Here is a 21,790-nt window from a genome sequence, read left to right as displayed (position 1 = left end):
ATTGATACTCGGATCCTCTTTGTATTATAATCAAATTTAACCTGTATGGATATTCGATAAAATGATAGATACAAATGACAACAAAACAGAACATGCGAAATACTAAATTAATTTCTTATCAAATACAAATACGCCCACAACTAAGGTAATATGGATACTATTTCAAACGTACATAGATATAATATGAAATATCTAATATATACATTTGTGTACAACAGCAACTACACAAAGGTCAAACTACATATTTATATGTAAATACGATATACGATATAAGTAACTATATATGTAAGAATAGTTTCTCTATTTATAATAAATACCTCGCGTGGTTGTTGTTGGTTTGGGTGTAGTCGGAGGTGCTGTGGCTATTTTAGGTGCCGTGGGTGTAATCTTTTGAGAAACTGACGCTCTCGCTGAAAGTAGAATGTAATTTTGCATGCTAAAATAAGAAAATAATTATTTTGATTCTAACATTTAATTTATACCACAAATTTTCTTTACTGAAACGTTTGTAATAATATGAGAACAAAACTGTAATTTTGGTATTTAATAATTATATTGTAACTATGTATCTTCTTTAATATCCTGGAAGTACAATATAAAGTTATTACCATTCCTGCTGTTGCGCAAAGTTTCTGTAGCCATACTTTATTTTAGTTTTCGAAATAATACATAAAATTTGATAACTTCTAGAGAAAGAATACATGGTTTCCATGTGCCTTATTCTTGAAGTCTTTGCTTTTTATACCTTATCCTTATACCTTGTTTTCGCTATCAGAATATTTGCCAGTTTAAAAAAAACCCAAGAAAATCAATTAAAACGAGTGGTTGTGAATTTCGCGATCTGGATTTAAAAATGTTAACCTGATTCAAACGACGTACAATTTAACGTCTATTTGTCCCACCTTCTGGTGATTATGACGCCACAAAAATCGCTTCAAAAGATTTAAGAATCACCGGAAGGTGGGACGAATCGACGGCAAATTGCACTGTACTAATGTCTTTTTTTGGATCTGGAAACCATCGTAATGGTCATAATCAATTTCGATTTTAATATCAGTCGGCGATAAGGTGATATTTTTTTATTAAAGTAAAGATAATATGTATCTCATATTGAATCTAGCGTAAAATCGACATTATATCTCAAACGGAAATTGTTTTGGTATGAACATAGTAAAGATCCTTCATTTTGCTTATTCTCAGAATGCAATAGAAAAAAAAGTTATTTAAAAAAATATATATATCCATATTATTGATTTCTAATCTACATTCAAAATATATAAAGCATGCTTAAGATGTAAGTTGCAAGCTAGATCAGACAACTACATGTTTGCATATATTATTCTATACTAGTGGTACCAGCTAAATTGAAAATACAGTAAAGAAATGCTGTAATTAAAATTTTAATGTTATGATTAGGAACATTTATGAAGCGTTCCAATTGTCAATTGCTTTCATCTTATCTCTTAGCATCTAAACTGGCTTTGTTCTGTAATGAATATTTACATGTTTCTGAGAAAATACATTTTTTTTTGTAACATAAAGCTAAAATACTCCATCTTGTAAATCAAAATGATATCGTGCTATTTATTAATGAAATCCGACAACAACAAATTTTAGATTTAATTTAGATAAGTAGCTGAAACGCAATTTCAGAAAGTCTTTATATCAATTTCAAAGACGTTCTGATATCAAATAAATACAAACAACTTAAAAGGTTAGTGAAAATCATAAAAATACACACCCACAAACAAAAAAACAAAGCAAACATTGGTACGTATCAAGAATATGCATTCAATTCATATTGTTGATAAAACTGCATTCAAATTTGACAAAACAAAATCAAAACAAATCAGGAGCCGAAGCAGAAACAGGAATTATTCGGCTTCCCTAAAGATATAACGTGTGATATCCGAATACAGTGGAACCCCGATGATCCGGAAACCGATAATCCGGAAACTATTGGAGAGCATATTTGATTATTACGTACGTAATCAGACTTAGCAGTCCTGAAAGTTCGGATAGTTTGGCCTAGGGACAAAGCCAGACTGAGAAACGTTCGGATAATCGAGAGTCCACCGTAATAAAAACTTCTAAAGTCACACATGCAATAGTCTATGTGATATCTCATTTCGTTTCAACTTAAACAGTTGTTAGTTTTTGTCAAACACATAAACATTATTTCTAAATATCATCTTGTGGAAACAGAAAGTTATATATACTGTAATGTTCTATTTCTACTGTAGATATATAGGCGTGTATGAACATAATTTTATGTACACATATGTTCATTAAATCTGCCACATACATGTCGGTTTTACGAATGTTTATTTCGTCGACCTGACAATATCACGTTGAAATCGAAATGAAATGAACCAATATTTAAATAGATTTTTACATAGCACTCTTATGCCATCACAAGTTTAGAAATCGAAATTAGATTCATTTTTGTTGGATAGGTGAAAAATAAAAAAAATGCATTGTAAGCAATCCAAATACAATAACAAGTCCAGCAATGCAATATAGTAAGCATCAACAAAAGCACTAAAAGCATTGATGACCTTAAATGAATCGGAAATATTACTCACAGCATAGAGTAAAAAATATCGGGAATGATGTTTGAGTCAAACACGGATTTTATCCAAAAATAATTATACAATTGGCAACTAAATGCAGTTGAAGCATGCTGCAGATGACGAAATTGTATCACCTTTACTCCCAGGTGTTTTGTTCGAACTGTGTGGCGTTTTGTTGTTAATTAGGAAATTCATTGTCGTACCCGAACGGAAGTTGACAAAGGGTATGGTGTCGTGTAAATCACCCGAACCTTCATTGGATCGAAAATTAAGATAGCAAAATGAATTCTATAAAAGCTATATCGAATATCGTAATATTAGAGTTATCCCCTCTTTAGTAAGAAATACATTTACTTGTGTTTATGAATTTTTTATTTTAATTATCCAAAAGAAAAATGACAATTTGTATATCCATGTTTAAATTGCTGGATGTATTATATATTAATAAAATCTTGCCGTGCCGAAGGAGTGTTTCAAGGTGAATATTCCACAGCTTTTCTCTTTCCAATTTTATTTAACAATCTTAAGCAAAACTATCAGGTTTTTTTTATCACATAAGCAATCTAATAAAATACATATTCTTAGTATCACCCCGTGAAAAAGGATCGAACACCATCAAATTAGGGGTCACGTTCTGGTGACCTTTATAATCAACCAATCAAATTCAATGTTTCTGATCAGTAATGGCCAAAATGGTTGGGGTAGGTATTTACACTTGACTGGTACCAAGGGATTACATAATTTGAATATAAGTAATCACCTTCTTACAATCACAGTGTAAAATAGTTATGAAGTTATTATATATATATGTTAATTATCTACGACCGGTGCATCAGATGTAAAATTATATTTGTTAAAAGATATCACAATGTATCAATTCAACTACAGAATACAGAAGAATGTGTCTACTTCTAATATAATCATAAAGCTATAATATGCGAATGTTAGTCGTACAGAAAGGGGTAGACATAGCTTGTTTATTACAAACGACACAAAGTGAAATACTGTGAAATTAAGGTAATTTTATCACAAGATTAAGCAAGAATCCAGGGATGTTACAACCGAAGAGAGTAAGATAGGAAGGGGTTGATAGCAAGGATTGGAACAGGAGCTGGGAGCAAAGGGGTTGATAGCAAGGATTTAATCAGGAGCTGGGAGCAAAGGGGTTGATACCAAGGATTGAAACAGGAGCTGGGAGCAAAGGGGTTGATAGCAAGGATTTAAATAGGAGCTGGGAGCAAAGGGGTTGATAGCAAGGATTGAAACAGGAGCTGGGAGCAAAGGGGTTGATAGCAAGGATTTAATCAGGAGCTGGGAGCAAAGGGGTTGATACCAAGGATTGAAACAGGAGCTGGGAGCAAAGGGGTTGATACCAAGGATTGAAGCAAGAGCTGGGAGCAAAAGAGTTGATACTAAGGATTTTACCAATAGCCGGGAGCAAGGACGGCAACATTTGTAAAAACGGTCGGGAAAGAAAGAAAAAAGATTTCATAAAAGGCAAGGAAGGAGGGTGTTAATTGAGATTCAGAAGAGGGATCATGTCCGTCACAACAAGATACACAGCAAATTATCATAGCAGGTTTGAAACCTGTGTAGACCACTATAGCAGGGCAGGAGGGGCTGAATATAAGTTTGTGAATTATATGATATAGAAGACATTGATTATTATTCACAGAATCATGAAACGGCAAGGAAGGGGAGGGCATAAAAAAGTATCATGAAATACCTTTGATAACGGCTTCCACAAGAGACGAAATAGCTAAAGAGGAATATTTATAACATCATTACATTTTAAATGCCCCGAAAAATATGTAAATATTGTATATCAGGTTTATAGGTGTATGTGTCTTAAAATAACGATTGAAAAGGGATTAATTGTCCTTGAGATAAGTTATATTAGTAGCAACTACAAATAGTCTTATACAACTAAATATGAAAGTGTCTATGTGAGTGCGGTTTTTTCTAACAAACATACTTTTAAGTTTAGCTAAACTAAATCTATAAATAAATCCATTTTCTGTGTTCCTCTAGTATACTCTATCCTATTCCACAGCTCCGAATCTTACCTCCGGCGAAAGAAGCCGATTGGTGGTTTGTAATGGTGAAGGGGGGAGGAGGTGGGAGAGTACGAGATTTTTGGACAATAGGGGTGCGGCGGGTGGTTGTGGGGGAATCGATTCGTACTCTCTTATTTCTGAACATACTCGCTGCGAAGGAAATAAGAAAATTTAGTTTGTTTCATAAATAAAATTATTAAGGATCACATTGCATATAATTATTTTATACAAGTACAATATATTTAATTGAAAAGGGATATGTAGGAAAAGTCTATGGCATTGATTTTTACTGATGCTGCACAACGCAGGTAATTTATATCAAGTGCATTAATTAATTATTTAATTAATTAAGATACTGTGAAAAGTTAACACTATATGATGAATTTTGAATACATGTCTGACACAAGTTCGATTATTTATTTTCAGTTTGTGAATGCGATTGCTTAACTATTATTATTAATCATTATTTCCTCTGGTTTACTATTTTGTGTTTGCTAGCGTAATGTCACACTTTCCAGAGACAATGACGTAAAAAAGATCCAAGAAAGGGGATACCTGCCCGCAAGGGAGATCACTGTGTTATTGCAGAGACGAAATATAGATTCTAGTTATGCGTGCAGTGTACTTTTATTTTTGTAATTACTAATATAGCCAGTGGTTGTTTTCCAATTGTCTTTGTATTAACATTTTACAATAAAATATTCTAAAATGCTACTATGTAAACGATGTACAGGTGAAAGGAGTTTATCTACGGCTTTTAAATTACAGAACAAAATACATTTTGGTTACTTTGACACATTAATAATTCTGCGTTTGAAAGTATTTGATAAAAACTTTTTATTGATTTATTATGTGAAATTAAACTTTTTTAACACATTTTTTATAATATATTTTCCCGATTTTCAATAATGACTTAGAATTTCAGGTACTCAATTTCTCTACATCTGAACCACTGTGAAACAAACACATTCTTAGAAAATTGGAACCTTTACCAAGAAGTTTATTTTAACATTTATGTAATGTTACGGACTAGAATTAGTTCTACGTGTTAAGAAATCACACCTTCTTGTGCAGAAATTGTCCGCCGTCTTGATCCAAGAAGATTTTCAAATTGTTGTTTCCTTGGTTCAGGGAGTTTGGGAATAAACACACCTGTTTGTATATATAAGTATATATGGAAAAAATAAGTACGAATATTTGTATCGTAAACAAAAAAAGCAAAAAAAAAAAAAAAAAAAAAATATGGATCAATGACGAAATAGCATAGGTATGCTCCCGGTTGCAAAAGATAGTACAAACATATATATGTAGGGTACAAATTAGTAAAAATAGCACATAGCGGCTAAAACAATTATTCCATACCATGTGAACAACACATATTGTTCAATTGTCGAGGCGTTTCTCCCATTTAACAGGACGCATATCACACAAATACGGTCACATAATATAGAGCTAGCAATTGAAAATAAAAAAGGAAATGAAACATATTACATTGATAATAAATAAGGGACAAAGAAGTTATTCCAACAGCGTAAAAAACGGCACAAATACAATTACATCTAAAGGACGGTCATAAATTTTCATATCAAAGAATAGACACATGCATGTATAGTGAATATAAATAACCTATAGAAAATAATACAAGAACATAAGGATACGCACAGGCATCAGAGGAACTGAATTAGTCAGCAAGATTACTCAGTTATTGTTTTTTGGTGCAATTAAGATCCTGCCCCTATTTGTTTATATCAGTTTTCTCACGATCTGATTTAATCCTACAGTACACATTCCGCATTTTGTTCAAACTGATTAAAATCTGGATCAATATTATCACTCTGTTTGATAGAGGATCTGACAACACCCCATATGTGGTCATGTTTGAAACTTCATGTACTGAAGTTCAACTGCATTTCCTCAACCTATCTACATCACAGAGAACGGTCTTTCGTTACAACCCACATATGTTTCGTTTCCTAAAGTTTACTCCCCAAATTCCGAAAATGGCAAGTTGTATTTAAATTCCAAAAATCAGATTGAAAGACACATACGACGAAGAGAGGAATACATTATAACTTCTTTAACAATTTTCCCCGTCGTATCTTTTTAAATCTGTCTACACTCAAATTGTCAAATGAAATATATGTGTTTCTTTCAATTTGCGTTTTTGGAGGGAACCTAGCCACAATACAATATGAAGGGTTCCGAAAACTGAGCAAAACCGTTGATGGACATTTATAAAAGTACTGTATTCAGCAAAACTGAACCCTACCTGGAAGATTGACGCCAGAAATCCTTTCAGATTCCGCTTGTTTGGTAGAAGTTGACGTCGACACTTTATTCGTCATTATGTCTTTTGCGTTTGAGGATGTTGTCTTCTTGTTGTTCTTGGGAGACAATAGGTTCTCTTTCTTGGCTGCCTCAAGTAGCTGATTGATGGCTTTTTGTAGTGGTGAAATAGTCGTTGTTCCTTTGGTGTCTGCATTTTTCTTCTCCGATAAATCGGAAGCAGGGAGTATTTGCGGTAGGTCACTTCCGGTTGTTTTGTTACCTAGTACATCCGTATACGAGTTATGCCAATGTACAATAGATCATGCAAAGCGGCATTTTGTTATAAGTCAATGTTATCTAAGCGTGTAATGATTTTCTATTTCAAAAAATATATCAATCAATCAATCAAACTGTCATTGGCAAAATTAAGCTAATAAAAATGCAAAATCAATATTTGGTTTCTCTAATCTTTCACATAAACATAGATTTAGGAAAGGAAACATAAAATATTGAATGTTGAACCCCCCCCCCCCCGTTTTTTTTATTTAATATACCTTATTTATCTTGACTCTACATAATATATCACGCTACTTTTAACTACCTTTTAGAAAATTAATTTCTTTCTTCTAAATAAAATAATATTGATATATAATGAGTATGCTATGTATGAGAATACTCAACACATGCACTATACAGTATATCGAAAGAGCTCTTGAATAAATGAACACATGCATTAATTCTTATACAATTTCTCTATATATGCAAATTATTTTATAGACTATACCTTCTGATTTGCCTATTTCTAACCGAGCATTTGGGAAGCGCAAATCTATTGGCTTATATTTAAAAATTATTTAAAAAATAAGGTAATTGTATTGTGAACAAATCGTACAACTATGAAAAGGATCAATAAAAAACATTCATTTGCATTATTCAAAAATATTGTTGAAAGCGCTAAATAAAGCTTCCCTCAGCGAATGCTAGCTATGTATACCGCTAATATAGTCTTACCACGTGACGACACTGGCTTGCCCCAGTGTTGTATAGGAATACCTGTAACATGTGACGTAACAATACAGATGACGTCATTATAAAGTGACGGCATACACTGATGACGTCACTTCTAAATAACAAATACCTAGAGTTTAATTTGGATATAAGTTTGGTGTTATTCATTTTTCGATGCAGTTGTATATTCTGTTGATACACTGTATAATTACTTTATTTTCTTATTCACATTTATCAAAAATAACTTGTTGATAATTTTTTTAACTATCAATTATCATTTGAAATAAATGATAAAAGGTTAATTATTTCCTTCGTATTTTGTTACCTTACATATATGATTGAACGGAGAGATATGTAACTAACGATAGAACATATCAATTGGACATTAGTACCACATATTTTCATTCTATGGAATTGAAAATAAGAAAATAACGGAGTATGTTAATTTCGGTACAGTATTAAGCTTGCAGAAAGCAGCAATTGGTCCCATATGTATTAGAACATTGTCAATCGTATTTTGTAACCTTATATATAGATATAAGAGTGGTATGATTGTTGATATATGCATGCATATTGGCAGATTTGTACAGTAAAGGCCGTCATGGTTAGTATAACAGGCTATGATCAATATTATATCTCTTATATTTAACACAGTATAACGTTTTTTAATGTAATGCTTCTAAGATGACTTTTGTCACTCTTCATATCGAACAGTACAACAGATCAAAATCAACATTTTTTCTTTAATATATTTAACAGAATAAAACATATCAGCCTCCATGTCTGATATTTATTACATTGTATATCATCTCTGTGTTTAAAATATCTATCTCTGATAGTTATCACACACAGTAAAACGTTTTTTCATTGTAATGCTTAGAGGGTTACTTTTGCCTTCCATTTATACATTTATTTATCACACCTGTTATCAAAATTAACAATCTGCTGTCTACACAGATTTTCAAAATAATACCTCATTTATATGTCTGATATTGACACTATTTTTAGATTCCAAAATTGTTCACCAATAGTATGATAGGAGTGTCGAACCTTAATAAGTTAAATTTAGGCAATTTCAACGAAAAATTGTCAAATACTTTTAATTTTATGATAAATGTAAAGACATACAAAAAATGTAATAATACTGATTGCAGAGCAGCAATAACATGTAAATGTAAGATGTAAATATATTAGTTTAGAATAAACTTTAATAGATTGTTTATGTTATGGAGATATAACAAAACATCCGAGTGCACTCTAAATAAAAAAAACAGCATTAAGCGGTTAATGATGAGAGTACGCTCAGATATTCTGTGTTATTTATCCATGCCATAAACCAAATTTATTCAAGCTAATCCTTATTATTAAGTACTACAAACAATTATCGAAATTCTTAATTCTTTAAGGAACTACTTTTGCATGATATTATTTAGCCGATGTGTACACGTATGAAACAATGCTAAATGTGTTTGTTCATTGATGGGCTGATTCAGAAATTTTTTTCATCCAATGAAAAGGCTCGTTACGAGCAGGAATGAATTATATTTTTTTTTCCACTTTTGAATCAACAAAAATTAGCTTACCTGGTCCGACATTATCAAGGCTTGCTGACCATGCTACTTTTGCTTTTGGTTTGGCTGTTCCGTCTTGTGATTTCACTGAAATGATTGAAAACACAAACTTTATTAATTGAAATTCTAAAACTGTGTGAAAGCAAATTTTACAGCTGCATAACACGCAATGTATTTAATGTCCGAATCCATTTCTTGAGGACTGGGAAGGTTGAAGCTTTGGGGCCACCTTAAAATATATTTAGGGAGGGAAGGGGAGGCATCATTAATCACACACTTACACAAGACATTTATTTTGAATACTATTGAATTTATATATCATCGTTTTTATATTAGTACGTCGGATGTGTACGCTTTATTACGATGCTTTTAAGAATTTATATACTAGACGCTTACTATCAAATTTGTTGGAGATATTTTATACTTTATTAAAAAGAAACATGGAGTAGCATGTATTGGACACAATATGCGATGAGTGCGGTAAAAATAAAAAATGAAAGATTGCTTCACAGTACACAAATTTTGGGCTAACATTTCACTAATTATTATACAGAGTTAGTCATTAATCAATTCACAAAAAAACAATAGTTTAAACTACACAGGTTTTATAGATTCAGTGTATAATTAAGTCAACGTAAGGAAATTTTGGGTAACTTTTAGAAAATAAAATAACACACACGGAAAATATAAATAAGTTGTAATCATGAAAACATTTACAGCAAAGAGCAGTAAAATACATAATCCTGTCACATTAACGACTTTACAACATATTTGGAGTGCGGAGATAAGAGATACTAATTAGGCATGAAAGATAACTTCCGTATAAGGATTTCGTGATGTCACGTGTGAACTGGCCTTGTCTTCAGAGGTTACATGGATTAATGGGGCTGACAGTGTGTACAGATCCTACAGGTGTCAGACTACAGAGTGGAAATATATTGTAACCTTTCCAGTTAAAAAAACTGTGTCACGTGATTTAAAGATGACCCACTGACGACAAACGATATTTTTTTCATTATCAATAATAGGAAAAGAAAAAAATGCGTTTTTCTTCAGTTACAAAAGTTCACAATTGCAAATTTTGAGCTTCTTTTTTCATTTCAAGATCAAAATAACAAAAATAGTTAATTGCGTCCGGAACAAATTCCGCGGTACTGTGTCCTATATGGAATGAAGCACTGATTGCGCATTTACTAAAAGTTATAGAAATCATTTAATATTATTCTTTGTGCTAATTAGACATATATGTTTATACTCATTATCAAACAACAATTATTGTTCAAATAACGAATTTAGTTTATGCTCTGTTGGCAGTGGAGCATAATTAAAAAAATATTTGTTAGTGCGGTTTCTGTCAGACAAATCTTTAATCATTTTACAAATACAAATTTTATTTTTTCACCACACAGAAATTACATTTATTTCATTTTATTTAATCCCAATTTGGACATGCAAATACTTGTATGTATGCAACATGGAGCTCTTAAGGCCGCACCTTCATTCAAAATTCTTTTCGATAAATCATTTTGGTTAAGTCAAAATAAATATATTTCGGCCATCTCCATAAAAGGTGAGCCAGTTTTCCGCCAAAATTCTTGATGTATTGTTAATACTTGATTGTTCATAGCTTGCTGGTTTAATTATAGAGTATGTCGAATTGAGGGATGTAGTGAAAGTGGTCTTTTGGTATCTGTATACGAATAAGGGGGATAGTGTATACTTGATAACGATATTGAATTACAACATTATTAAGCTATCCTGTCCGTGTTTGATTGGTACGTCACAGCGGTCAATCTCGCAAGACATGTCCAGTAACGTGCTCTATGGTCACTACATAACCAAGCAGTGGCCAAATGGCTAACGATACGTGTCACTGGGCACAAGGTGTGTAGAAAATAGCTAATTTATTGACACGGATGACAGATATGTGACAGACGGTGTCCCGGCATGCACTGCACCTCTGTCACACATCCCATATTTGATTGATAACAAGTTGTTGACAGGTTGTATCCTTTAGGTGTGGACAGAGGTCACCATAAAACCAATGTACTATCACCTTATGTATTGTCTATTGACGACCGTTGTTTTGGGAACAGATAATATGAAACACAGATCCTGCATTTTTTTATTTATACCATGAAGAAGTGGTGAAGATTTCCCCTATGTATCCAACATTGTATTTTGTTAAAGGAGGAAAGATACATATTCTCGCTAAAATGTCCCTTACGCGTACATAGTTTGTTCACAAAGGTTTATTTAATTGCAAAAATGACACCATCGCGAAAGGATGATAAATCGCTAAAATAAGCACTCGCGGAAATATCTGTGTTTACAGTACTTAGGTCAGTTCAATTTGATTAAATGTCATACAGAGTTACTATTAGAATAAGTTTTAAGTAAAAAAAGAATTATTTTGAAATGTAAGTCATAGCATACCTTATTATACCCTTGTACTTATTTTGGAGCAACGTCAAGCGGGTAGTACCAGAACAACAGGAAGGATTCCATTTTAGTGTTTTCTTCGTTATTATTTTTATATTATATTTTTATTTATTTCTAGTCATTTCCTATTATTAATGATTAAGTAATTTGACCTTGTTAAATGCCAGCTGTCATATATCTACCATAATAGTGTCTATTTACAATTGTAGTAGGTTCAGAGTCATTCGCCTGGCCCTGACATTATAAAAACCTGTAAAATAAGTACTTACAGGACATCAAGATCAGCTTGAGTTTTTACATCCAGACGATGACAGCCTTTAGTCAACATTCCGAATATTTTGATGGTGAAAGTCTGTTTTTGATGGTGGATTTTGGGGGCTATCGTACATATGTTATTACAATTTGATGATGTTATATAAATAGGTATACCATATCTAGAATCATGTGTCCTGACCTTGGGTACTCTTTTTGAACCTACATAAACCATTTTTGTTTGAACGTTTCTGTTCTTCCCTTTTTATTGCAAGATATTCTGAGTCAAACCTGCCTTTGCGACCACCTCTACTTGCTTATCAAGACCGCATTTTCGAGGTCTCGAACGGTCAATTTCAACACAATCGAGATATTTGTTAATTTTTTATTAAAACGTATTAGGTTAAATAGCGAAAAGTTATATCGGAGCCAATGAGTAAAACATTGTTATCTAGTTTAAACTCTGATAATGAAACAACAACCACATTAGAATGTCATCTTCATGTGGGTTATACTCTATAACATCAAATATTTATTTGTACATTAAGTCGTCGTTTTGGTTTCATGAATAGATATATTCAAAGCTAATTAATGTAGTAAAAATGGCAATAAAACTAGTTGTCTTTATCAGAAACATATATATATAGAGATTGGCAACTTCGCCAATTTTACGATAGGCAGATGTACCTCTCTATGTCCCTAGGGGCTTTTAGATAAACTCTTAAATAGTTAAATACAGCAGAATAACTTTGATATATTATAAAAGTTAAGTAATTTTCAGATGGTTTGAGTACGATTTTGGAAAGAAAAAATAATATTTTAACTTATATGTTAATAAAACAAAATGCAATTCCGGTTTTGAATGCCTGGTTTTCGAAAAACCGGGTAAAATTGCTCATTTTCATACTTTCAAAAATCATATTAAATAACATCAATTGGGAAAACTGATCACATCAAACCATGATATAATGTTTAAACTTTGTGTTGATGCAAAAGTATAATGTTTTAAAGGATACACTTAAATGTAGTTAGCCAAGGGAAAATGCCTATAAACTGGAGGTCCCTCTGCCTGTCAACATAGACAAAGAAAGAGTTTCCAATCTCTATGTATATATGTTTCTGTCTTTATCATTGTTATATTTGTGGTTAAATTACAACAATTAAAACATAGAGAGTTTCCACACAATACAGTATACAACTGAATATATATACACACATTTCAAGCTTCAAGAAATATCTTTACCATCTAAGACGTCCACACCATTACGTGTACGATTAATAACGTTTTGATGTATAATACCACATAAAAGAACATATTTAGGCGTTTATACTTTCCCCTATTAAATTCATTAATCCCAGTCTAATTTAGGTCACACACTAACAATGAAGGGTTGTCTGGTTTTGACGTGAGTAATGGCGGTACTATAGCAAGACACGTTTTGTTTCTGACTAGCTATTTTTAGTTCAGGTCACACAACCATTTCTAATGTTACAGTAGGGGTTTATTCGAATGGATTATAATTTTGTTGCACTCTTCAATTTCCACATATGATTCAATATTTAAATATTTTAAAATGTATTGGTCATTTGTGAAAGTATCATTCCCTCATTGTCGTTCTGTATATAATTTTGTAAAATATAACGGTATCTCGTTTTGATTTCTAATACGCTTTTAAAACAAATATCTCCAGATCTGAGCGTAGAGGCACTACATACACTTAGACGAGCGCGGTGTGGTTCGTCTCAAACGTACACCCAAAATATGACCAATTTCATGTACGTTATAAGCATTCCAGTAGTGATGAAATTAGTGAAGAACTACAATATTTCTGGTTTTTAAAGATATCTGAAGAGGTACTGTTGGTCACTTTTGCATGAACATGAATATAAAAATTATATTTATAATATTTACAAATATGCTTTTATAAGCGGCATCATCAAATTGTTTTTATCATCGATCTACAAAGTTTTTATATTTTCATTTATATTCTTACACCGTATTAAATGAAAAGCAATTAAGACCCATCCTATACTTTGTCATTATAAAATTCAACTAAGATCTCCATAGTAACGACAAAATTAACGAGTTAGCGTGATATTTCAAATAACCCTTGTCCTCGAAAGGTCATAAAATATCTCCTGCCATCCGGAAAAACATTCTGGCCGGCATGACGATACTTAACTACGATCCACACGGTAACGGAAAGATTAACGACTTAACGTGATATTTTACATCACCCTTGTCCTCAAATGGACATAAACTATTTTCCGCCATTAGAGGACATATCCTGGACAACAATAGCCTCTGACAGCAACATTCGTCTCTAGAGCGCGTGAGGGCCGCGAGCTTGTAATGGTCAGTCGGGTTACAATGTTTATTATTCAATATGTCATATTCCTTGGTTCCTTGGTAAAACGGCGGTGTCATCATTGACCCGTAGTGTGAACAATCGGAATATTTATTAACCCTCATTTATTACGTCTTGTAAGTCAAAGAGATAAATGGGTAACACATGACGTTAAATGAAACATTATACCAGTCTTGATACTAACAGATAAACGTATGAGTCATGTGATCCATTAGAAAGGAAATCTGTTGTAATATTTACAAACAAATTAAATTTTACCTAGAAAAAAACCAAAATCTGTTTTACGATCGATCAATTGAATTAAATATCAAAATATCTTCCTCTATCTAAAAACTGGTATAGTTCCACTTGGTTTGTATTCATTTAAACCATTGATTTGAACAAATAAGCTGATATATTCATTGGAAAACGATTTTTTATTAGTAAAATGTACATACACTCAAAGAAAGAAGAAAAAATGAACGGTTAAGACGAGATAATTTGACCTATTTATCATCCAAATTAAATGATGGTACATGTATACTAATTATTTTTGTTTTACTCAGACCAATCCTTGTACGTCAAATGCTAGCCAAATTATCATTGTCTATAGCGCTCTGATGTCCGGAAAAGCGGGGAATCATATGACTTCATTTTTTAATTAACACCTCCATATGGAACCAAGTTAATGACTTGTGACGTTTATCAGCCTATGAACCAGCACCAAAAACAAGCTTGATTGATGATACATTCTAATAATACGATAACAAACAATATTAACATCGTCCATCTGTACATGTATATCTTGTCACAAGAAATGTCACAAAATTTCTCTTTGGTCATTTGCGTGACCTTTGACCCCTAGGCAAATGACGCTGTCATTTGTTGTTGATCGCAATCGTGAGTGTTACGCGGAGATTATATTCACGGAAATTTTCGTTGACGCCCCGGGTGACAAGCAAAACACGTTTTATCGTGTTACACAATAATAAGCCGTTAAATGTGCGAGGGTGAAAGGGAACATATTGATATCTATTTCAAAACGAAAGAAAATTGTCATTTCATTCCTCAAATCCCGAAAACATTATTGGAATATTAATCAGATTTTGGTTTGATCTGATAAGAATATCTCTCCGTCCAACTCTTACCGTTAACAGACCAAATACAAAAAGATCTACCACCCCACATATATTAGATATGGATTTGCACTGTTAATGATAGTGCAATTTCTTTTTCCATAGACCTTACTCACTTCTGGTCAATAAACGATTTACCTTAAATGAGTATAATGACCAATAGGGCATATTGACATTTATTTGTCATTATTACTAAATAAAGTAACGAAACCAAAGCAAGGTTTATGGGGGTACAATTGACAACCAAAATAGCTAATGTTGAAGTAAACTCGTCAATTGACCACTACAAAAATAGCTGTTCTATCGTATGAATTTAATTATCGTTCATAAACAGTTTTCTTGGTCAAAACTCAACACATTTAAAGTAGAGTGCGTTGTGAAGATTGTCTAAAAAGCTTTGGCATAAGAAATATAAGGATAATAAATTGACAAACATACTTCAATTCCGCTATCGCTCTGTTGACAAGAGAAATGCCGACTTCAAATATAATTGACATATACTACAGATCATCTATTTAACATCCTGTCCACATGTCCCCGTTTAATGACATAAACTTATTCGTGGGGTTAACTAAACGTCAGTTTGATAGCGTTATCCCACTGAAATGTCAAACTAGACACCAGAGTGACATATCTGCGGTCAATATACAACTGTACAATATAATTCACCGGAATAAGAACGGTATACTTCCTGATGTGTCCATCGGACGCTTCTGTTCTTGCCAGACGTTCAATTACGAGACTATCAATAGGCATAGTAATGTAGATGATAAACTAATTAACTATCCAATAACGCGATGTTTTGGACGACCAAAAATGACCAAGCCGATTTAGGTGTTGTTCTTGGTATTTTGATAAATGAAATAGGACATCATTTTCGCAATCCAAAATGGATTTTATAACAGAGCGCAGGACTTAACCTTAACCATCGCCTTCGCTGGAGATCGAACTTGGGATCCCTGTCTTATCAGTGTGACGCTCACCGATTGATCAAAAGAGAATATCTCTTTAGCTGAGAGGTTTATTGTAGTAAGTATTCACCAGGGTTACATTTATCAAACCATCAATGACAACATGCAAAATTGATTGTTACTGGATGTATCTTGGAACAAGAATTGCCGCATCTCAAAGGCAGGTCACTTGGTCAATTTTACATAACAAATAAACAACTAAGGTCGGACTGTGTGTGTCTTTACGCCTCCCTATAGTAGTGGAAAGTGTCGTCATTTAAGTGCTATCTCAATGCACACTGTTAAAGAAACTTTCGAGAAAGGCTATTGGTTCTGTCACCTGACCGAGACGCATATTAGTTTACTGCAGGGGTACGTTATCAATATAGATGTACGACTGATGTGTTAAGGTACACGACTCATATTTTTGTTGTCTTTGAATGGTTGTGAGGGCCATATGTAGTAGCATTAAGTTACTTAACAAGGATAAACAACACACACTCACATCCCCCATTCCAACCGAATAAAAATGAAACATTTATAAGCTACTACATGTTAATGTCAGGACAAGTACAATCTGATTTCATCCTTGCGGACTTAAAGGCCCACTACCTCTCAGAAACGGCTTTTAATTTTTCAAATGGGAATGTAAAACGAGATCGATAATTTTGTAGAGTCACAAAAGTTATTAACTTACCGTTTACTTACACATATCATCGCTTTCTGAACAACTTGATAAAACTAAATAAAATGTTAGTTTTCATAATGCGGGTCGTCTTATGTTTCCCGCCGTCGTCCTAAATACCGCACGGTAGTTGAGTATCATTGCGTTAGACGGCAAAACAGCGAAATGACTCGCCACTGTTACCATGTATTAAGCAGAAAATGTTTGGTGTTGTAACCTCATCTTAGGCCATCGGTATATATGTTCTGATGTTATTAAGGTTTTTAAGAAACCTTTATGTTTTGCTCCGGGAAGGTAGTGGGCCTTTAATTGATTTGAACTAAAAATAAAATAACGCGCACAAATGATTAAAAGATGACATGATATATAACTTAGTATGATCATATAAAATAATCTCTAATTTAGTCGCCTCAGTCCAATCATACAATGCGTTGGGACTACCATTAATATCCTGACGGCCTGAAGGGCTTGTCTTGATCGGTGTAATATAGGTAATAAATCACACTAAATCTGCCTTGTCCCAGAAACAACTTGTGTGACATCAGTCGTATTGTATTGGTTACTTTTTATCATCTTTTATGGTACCAGTTACATGTTTATCGGATCCCTTGCTTCCATTTGTGGAATCTATGTACTGTAAAAAAACCTTTTTTCGTGTCTTCATAATTTCGCGATTTCCTTTTCAAAACAATATCGCTGGGAATAACTTTCGCGAATATAAGATTGAGTGAAAATACATTTTAAATTAATAGTTCAAGAATTTTGGACGATATCGATTTCGCGGGGAAAAACTTTCGCGAATTTACCTCAATCGAAAACCCGCAAAAATAAGTTGGTTTACAAAAGTCACTAATATTCGTGGGTCCAACCTAAACCATGAAATTTATTAAAAGCTTAGTTTCACGTATTATAACATGAATGTTCATTGCCTTATTTTTCTAATTATGTTTCCAAATATCTAGTCGTTTACAATACATGATCTGAATTAAGCCTTTTAAAAGTTATATTTTTACATGTAACCTGAGGTAGACCTTAAACCCAGGGAAATCATTACTGAAAACGTTTATAACATTTTGAAATAATTAAGTTTCATGGTCACATTCATTGTCTTTATATACGCCTGTTTAGAGTTTTGATTTACATACGTAAGGTATTGGTTAGATGGGAAATTTATATAGATGCTACAAATAGCATGGAAGTCCAGTACCGCATGTCGAGCTGTCCAGAAATGGACTCCCTCCTGCAAATTTGTTATACCTCCTTTAAGCAGTAATGTATGGCATAACGGCAGATAATGGCTATATAGACGTGCCTCTTATCGTTTTGGTATGATATATGTACGTCCACATCTACACAATCACCCCCGGGCCAGTTCCCAATGCCATCAGACTGTCGACGTACTGGATAACAATGGGTATCATTCTCACGGAAAAGGCCTTATGAAGGACAAACGACAGAACATATTCACATGATGTCTTTCGGTGTTTGTCATTTAGCTATGTGTTCTTACGCTTACGAAGGAAACGTTCATCCCAGGGTGTTTTACGCTTTCAACACAATTGTTTTTAATGGTGTAGTAACAAAGTACTCTTCATTCTTTATCATGAACATTTTTGAATTTTCATCTGTTATCGACATAAAGAGCACCTCCTTGCGAAAGAAATATTATAAATTTGTATATGACGGATTCACGATGATGTAATGTTAAGTATGTTGTTCAAAGGGCATGTAACTCCTTCATAACGTAAGGATGTATTATTTTTACTTTTCTCTCTCTAATACTTTTATATATCAAATACATGTATAACGGTTTACGGTTGGTATGACGTATTCCATGTAATTCATATATATATCATATACATAACATCATCAGAATGAAAGGAAAATAAATAAAAAAGACATGTACTCACCATATTGAACACATAAAACTGAAAAATAAACAAAAACGAAATAAGAAAACATATATAACTTGAAATAAACAAGCATTTGGTAATTAAGAAAGAAAATAAAACTAAGTGCGCAAACGTGTAATTTTCTAGTGTAATTTAATGACATATCGCGTAAAATAATCGAGACACAATCCTTATCATTTCGAAGTACTGTTTCAAGAAAGAGAGAAAATTTAACATAGACTTGTATTTATTTCAAAATAAGAAAAATAAAAGAATTTGTAGCGGTTGAAAGAAAAAAAGAAAAAAGAAATAATGAATCTTTAGAAATTCAGATCGATAATGTAATATGGATAACAAACGTTTTCATGTTATTCATAACGCACATAGCAATGCTTTAAAACGATAATATCTGACCAGGATATACCGGAAGTGACGTCAGTAATGCGGTGAACATGAACTTAACAAGATCAAATGTTCATAAATGATCACAATTAAAACGTTGAATTTTGAACAAAAATTATGGAGTTTCAAATGTATAGGTAATGATTTCCACAGAAAATCAAGATATTCTGTTCCATTTATCTTATAGGAATGCCCAATTTGATATTCTTCCGCTCACCATGTGCGGACTAACCAGAATTTTGCTTATATTCTGAAACACTCGACAATTTACTTAGGTAACGTTTTTCCATTTAGTTAATTTCATCATTGCAATTGTGTCGAAGCAATTAATTTTTTGAAATATCTTAAACATCCGTACTAAACAATGAAGATTAAAATTTATTATCTCTTGCGCACAGTGAAGTAACTTCTGCATGATGTCACACACAAGATTTATAGGGAAAAACTTAATGAGTTTAATGTTTAATTGTTTACCATATTATGTGGTCCATTTTTTTACATTTCAAAAGCAGACATAATTATTTATTACGTTGTGATATGCGAGAGAAATGAAAGATGATATCATGTCCCACAGTTAAAAGATTTCTTATGATGACTAAAAGCAGTTTTGCCCGTGCTTTACAATAACGAAATCTGCGTGCATTATGAATAGTTGTCAATAACTATTGAAGATAACAGCGAGCGAAAAAGGCTTTTGAATTTTTAGTGGTTGGTCTAATAAACATTTATTTATTTTTATAAAAAATAAACGCTCGTACAAAAGCTTAGTTTCAGCCCTATCTCGAAATTAAAACATCGTCATACACATTAGCAAAGCATGCATAATAATTGTATTATAGTTTAGCTATATATGTATATTGAAAATCAAAATGTTCAAAACAGTTGTTTCAAACGTGTTACCATAAGTCAACGTTATACTGTGAAGATAATTTTTTGAGGATGTGGGAATCACGTTTAATTTGCGTTTATCAAATGTCTACGCTGTAAGATTGACAATTATGATTTAGGCATGTAAATTTAACTTGAATACCTATAAATATCAAACGTAGAATAATTAAAAAGTTGACAAAGCGAAAAAATGCCACACGCGAAAAATTGTATTCCTGTTCACATTTCATGTTCAACAAAATTATCATTTACTGTATCTCGTTTTTATACATTGCTTCTATTCATTATGTTGCATCGCCATGGGCGTATAGAAGCATGTACCAAAACAAGGTAAATTTACTCACATAGATATATAAATAACTTATCTTATGAATGCCTATTAATAACACAATATTAGCAGTCTTAAAACACGGCTTGCCAAAACATTTATTTTGTAAAGAAGACTTGCATAAAACATTGCTAGATATTCTATTTTAGATGATGTTTTATTTGTGATAAATTGTAGTTGAGATTTTTGTAAATTGATGAATATCAAATCTGTTTCAAGTAGATATGAAAATTTTATAGATGCTCCATCGCCGACAGAGCATACACACTTTCTATCATTTAGAGAATAATTTATGTTTAATTATGTGAATATATATATGTGTTTCAAGTTCACACAAAAATGCATATAAAATAAGTTATACTTTTGATCTCAGCGCAATCAGTGCCTTACTCCATATAGTACATTGGATGATTTGTCAAGATTCAATTAAATATATTAATACTAATATTCTGAAGAAAAATAAGAAGCTGAAACCTTTACAAAGATACTAATAGTGTAAAGTAAGTAACTTTTGTTATTGAAGACAAATAATAATTCGTCTGCTCTTGTTTAATAAATACAAATTAATATTCGTAAGTGGAGTTGCAACTAAAAAAAACTAAAAAGAAAAAAAACAGAATCGTTACCTGTTGTAATTAGTAATAAGATCCTCATGATGTAAACATAAAGTCTATAAGATGGTATAAAAGACTTGAGTATTCCACTACACTGTGAATTATTTGGCTTCCAGCGCCAGTTATTCCTACCACTTCGGGGGCCAGCCCTGTCTCTGACCGTCTGTCCCCTCTATTGTAGGGTAACCCTATCGGGGGCCACCGAAGGGAATCCTCAAAATCAGGGGCCCACGAAAGGGAAGCCTTGGCCGGTATTGTCACAGGTAAATATTGCACAGGAAGTAAAGTAAAGTAAAGCAACAGATAATAAACTCATGCAATATACACCTATACGTACTGCTAACTGACGTCATTACTTTCGTTTTACACATATATT

General features: G+C 32.6%; 1 protein-coding gene across 1 annotated transcript in view; it reads right to left on the bottom strand.

The window, feature by feature from the left end:
* Nucleotides 1–21,582, bottom strand: part of LOC138305556 (uncharacterized) — a 65,562-nt gene extending 43,980 nt beyond the window's left edge. The window contains 8 exon segments of the mRNA XM_069245847.1: nucleotides 318–410; nucleotides 4,640–4,780; nucleotides 5,693–5,782; nucleotides 6,900–7,178; nucleotides 7,910–7,951; nucleotides 9,490–9,564; nucleotides 19,201–19,218; nucleotides 21,427–21,582. Of these exon segments, the coding sequence (XP_069101948.1) occupies nucleotides 318–410; nucleotides 4,640–4,780; nucleotides 5,693–5,782; nucleotides 6,900–7,178; nucleotides 7,910–7,951; nucleotides 9,490–9,564; nucleotides 19,201–19,218; nucleotides 21,427–21,454 (766 nt within the window). The 5' untranslated portion in view covers nucleotides 21,455–21,582.
* Between the last annotated feature and the right edge of the window lie 208 nt (nucleotides 21,583–21,790).

The sequence above is a fragment of the Argopecten irradians genome, chromosome 13, assembly GCF_041381155.1.
Source record: "Argopecten irradians isolate NY chromosome 13, Ai_NY, whole genome shotgun sequence".
Taxonomy (NCBI): domain Eukaryota; kingdom Metazoa; phylum Mollusca; class Bivalvia; order Pectinida; family Pectinidae; genus Argopecten; species Argopecten irradians.
The sequence above is the reverse complement of the archived record's forward strand: the minus strand, read 5'-3'. Positions and strand labels throughout refer to the sequence as shown.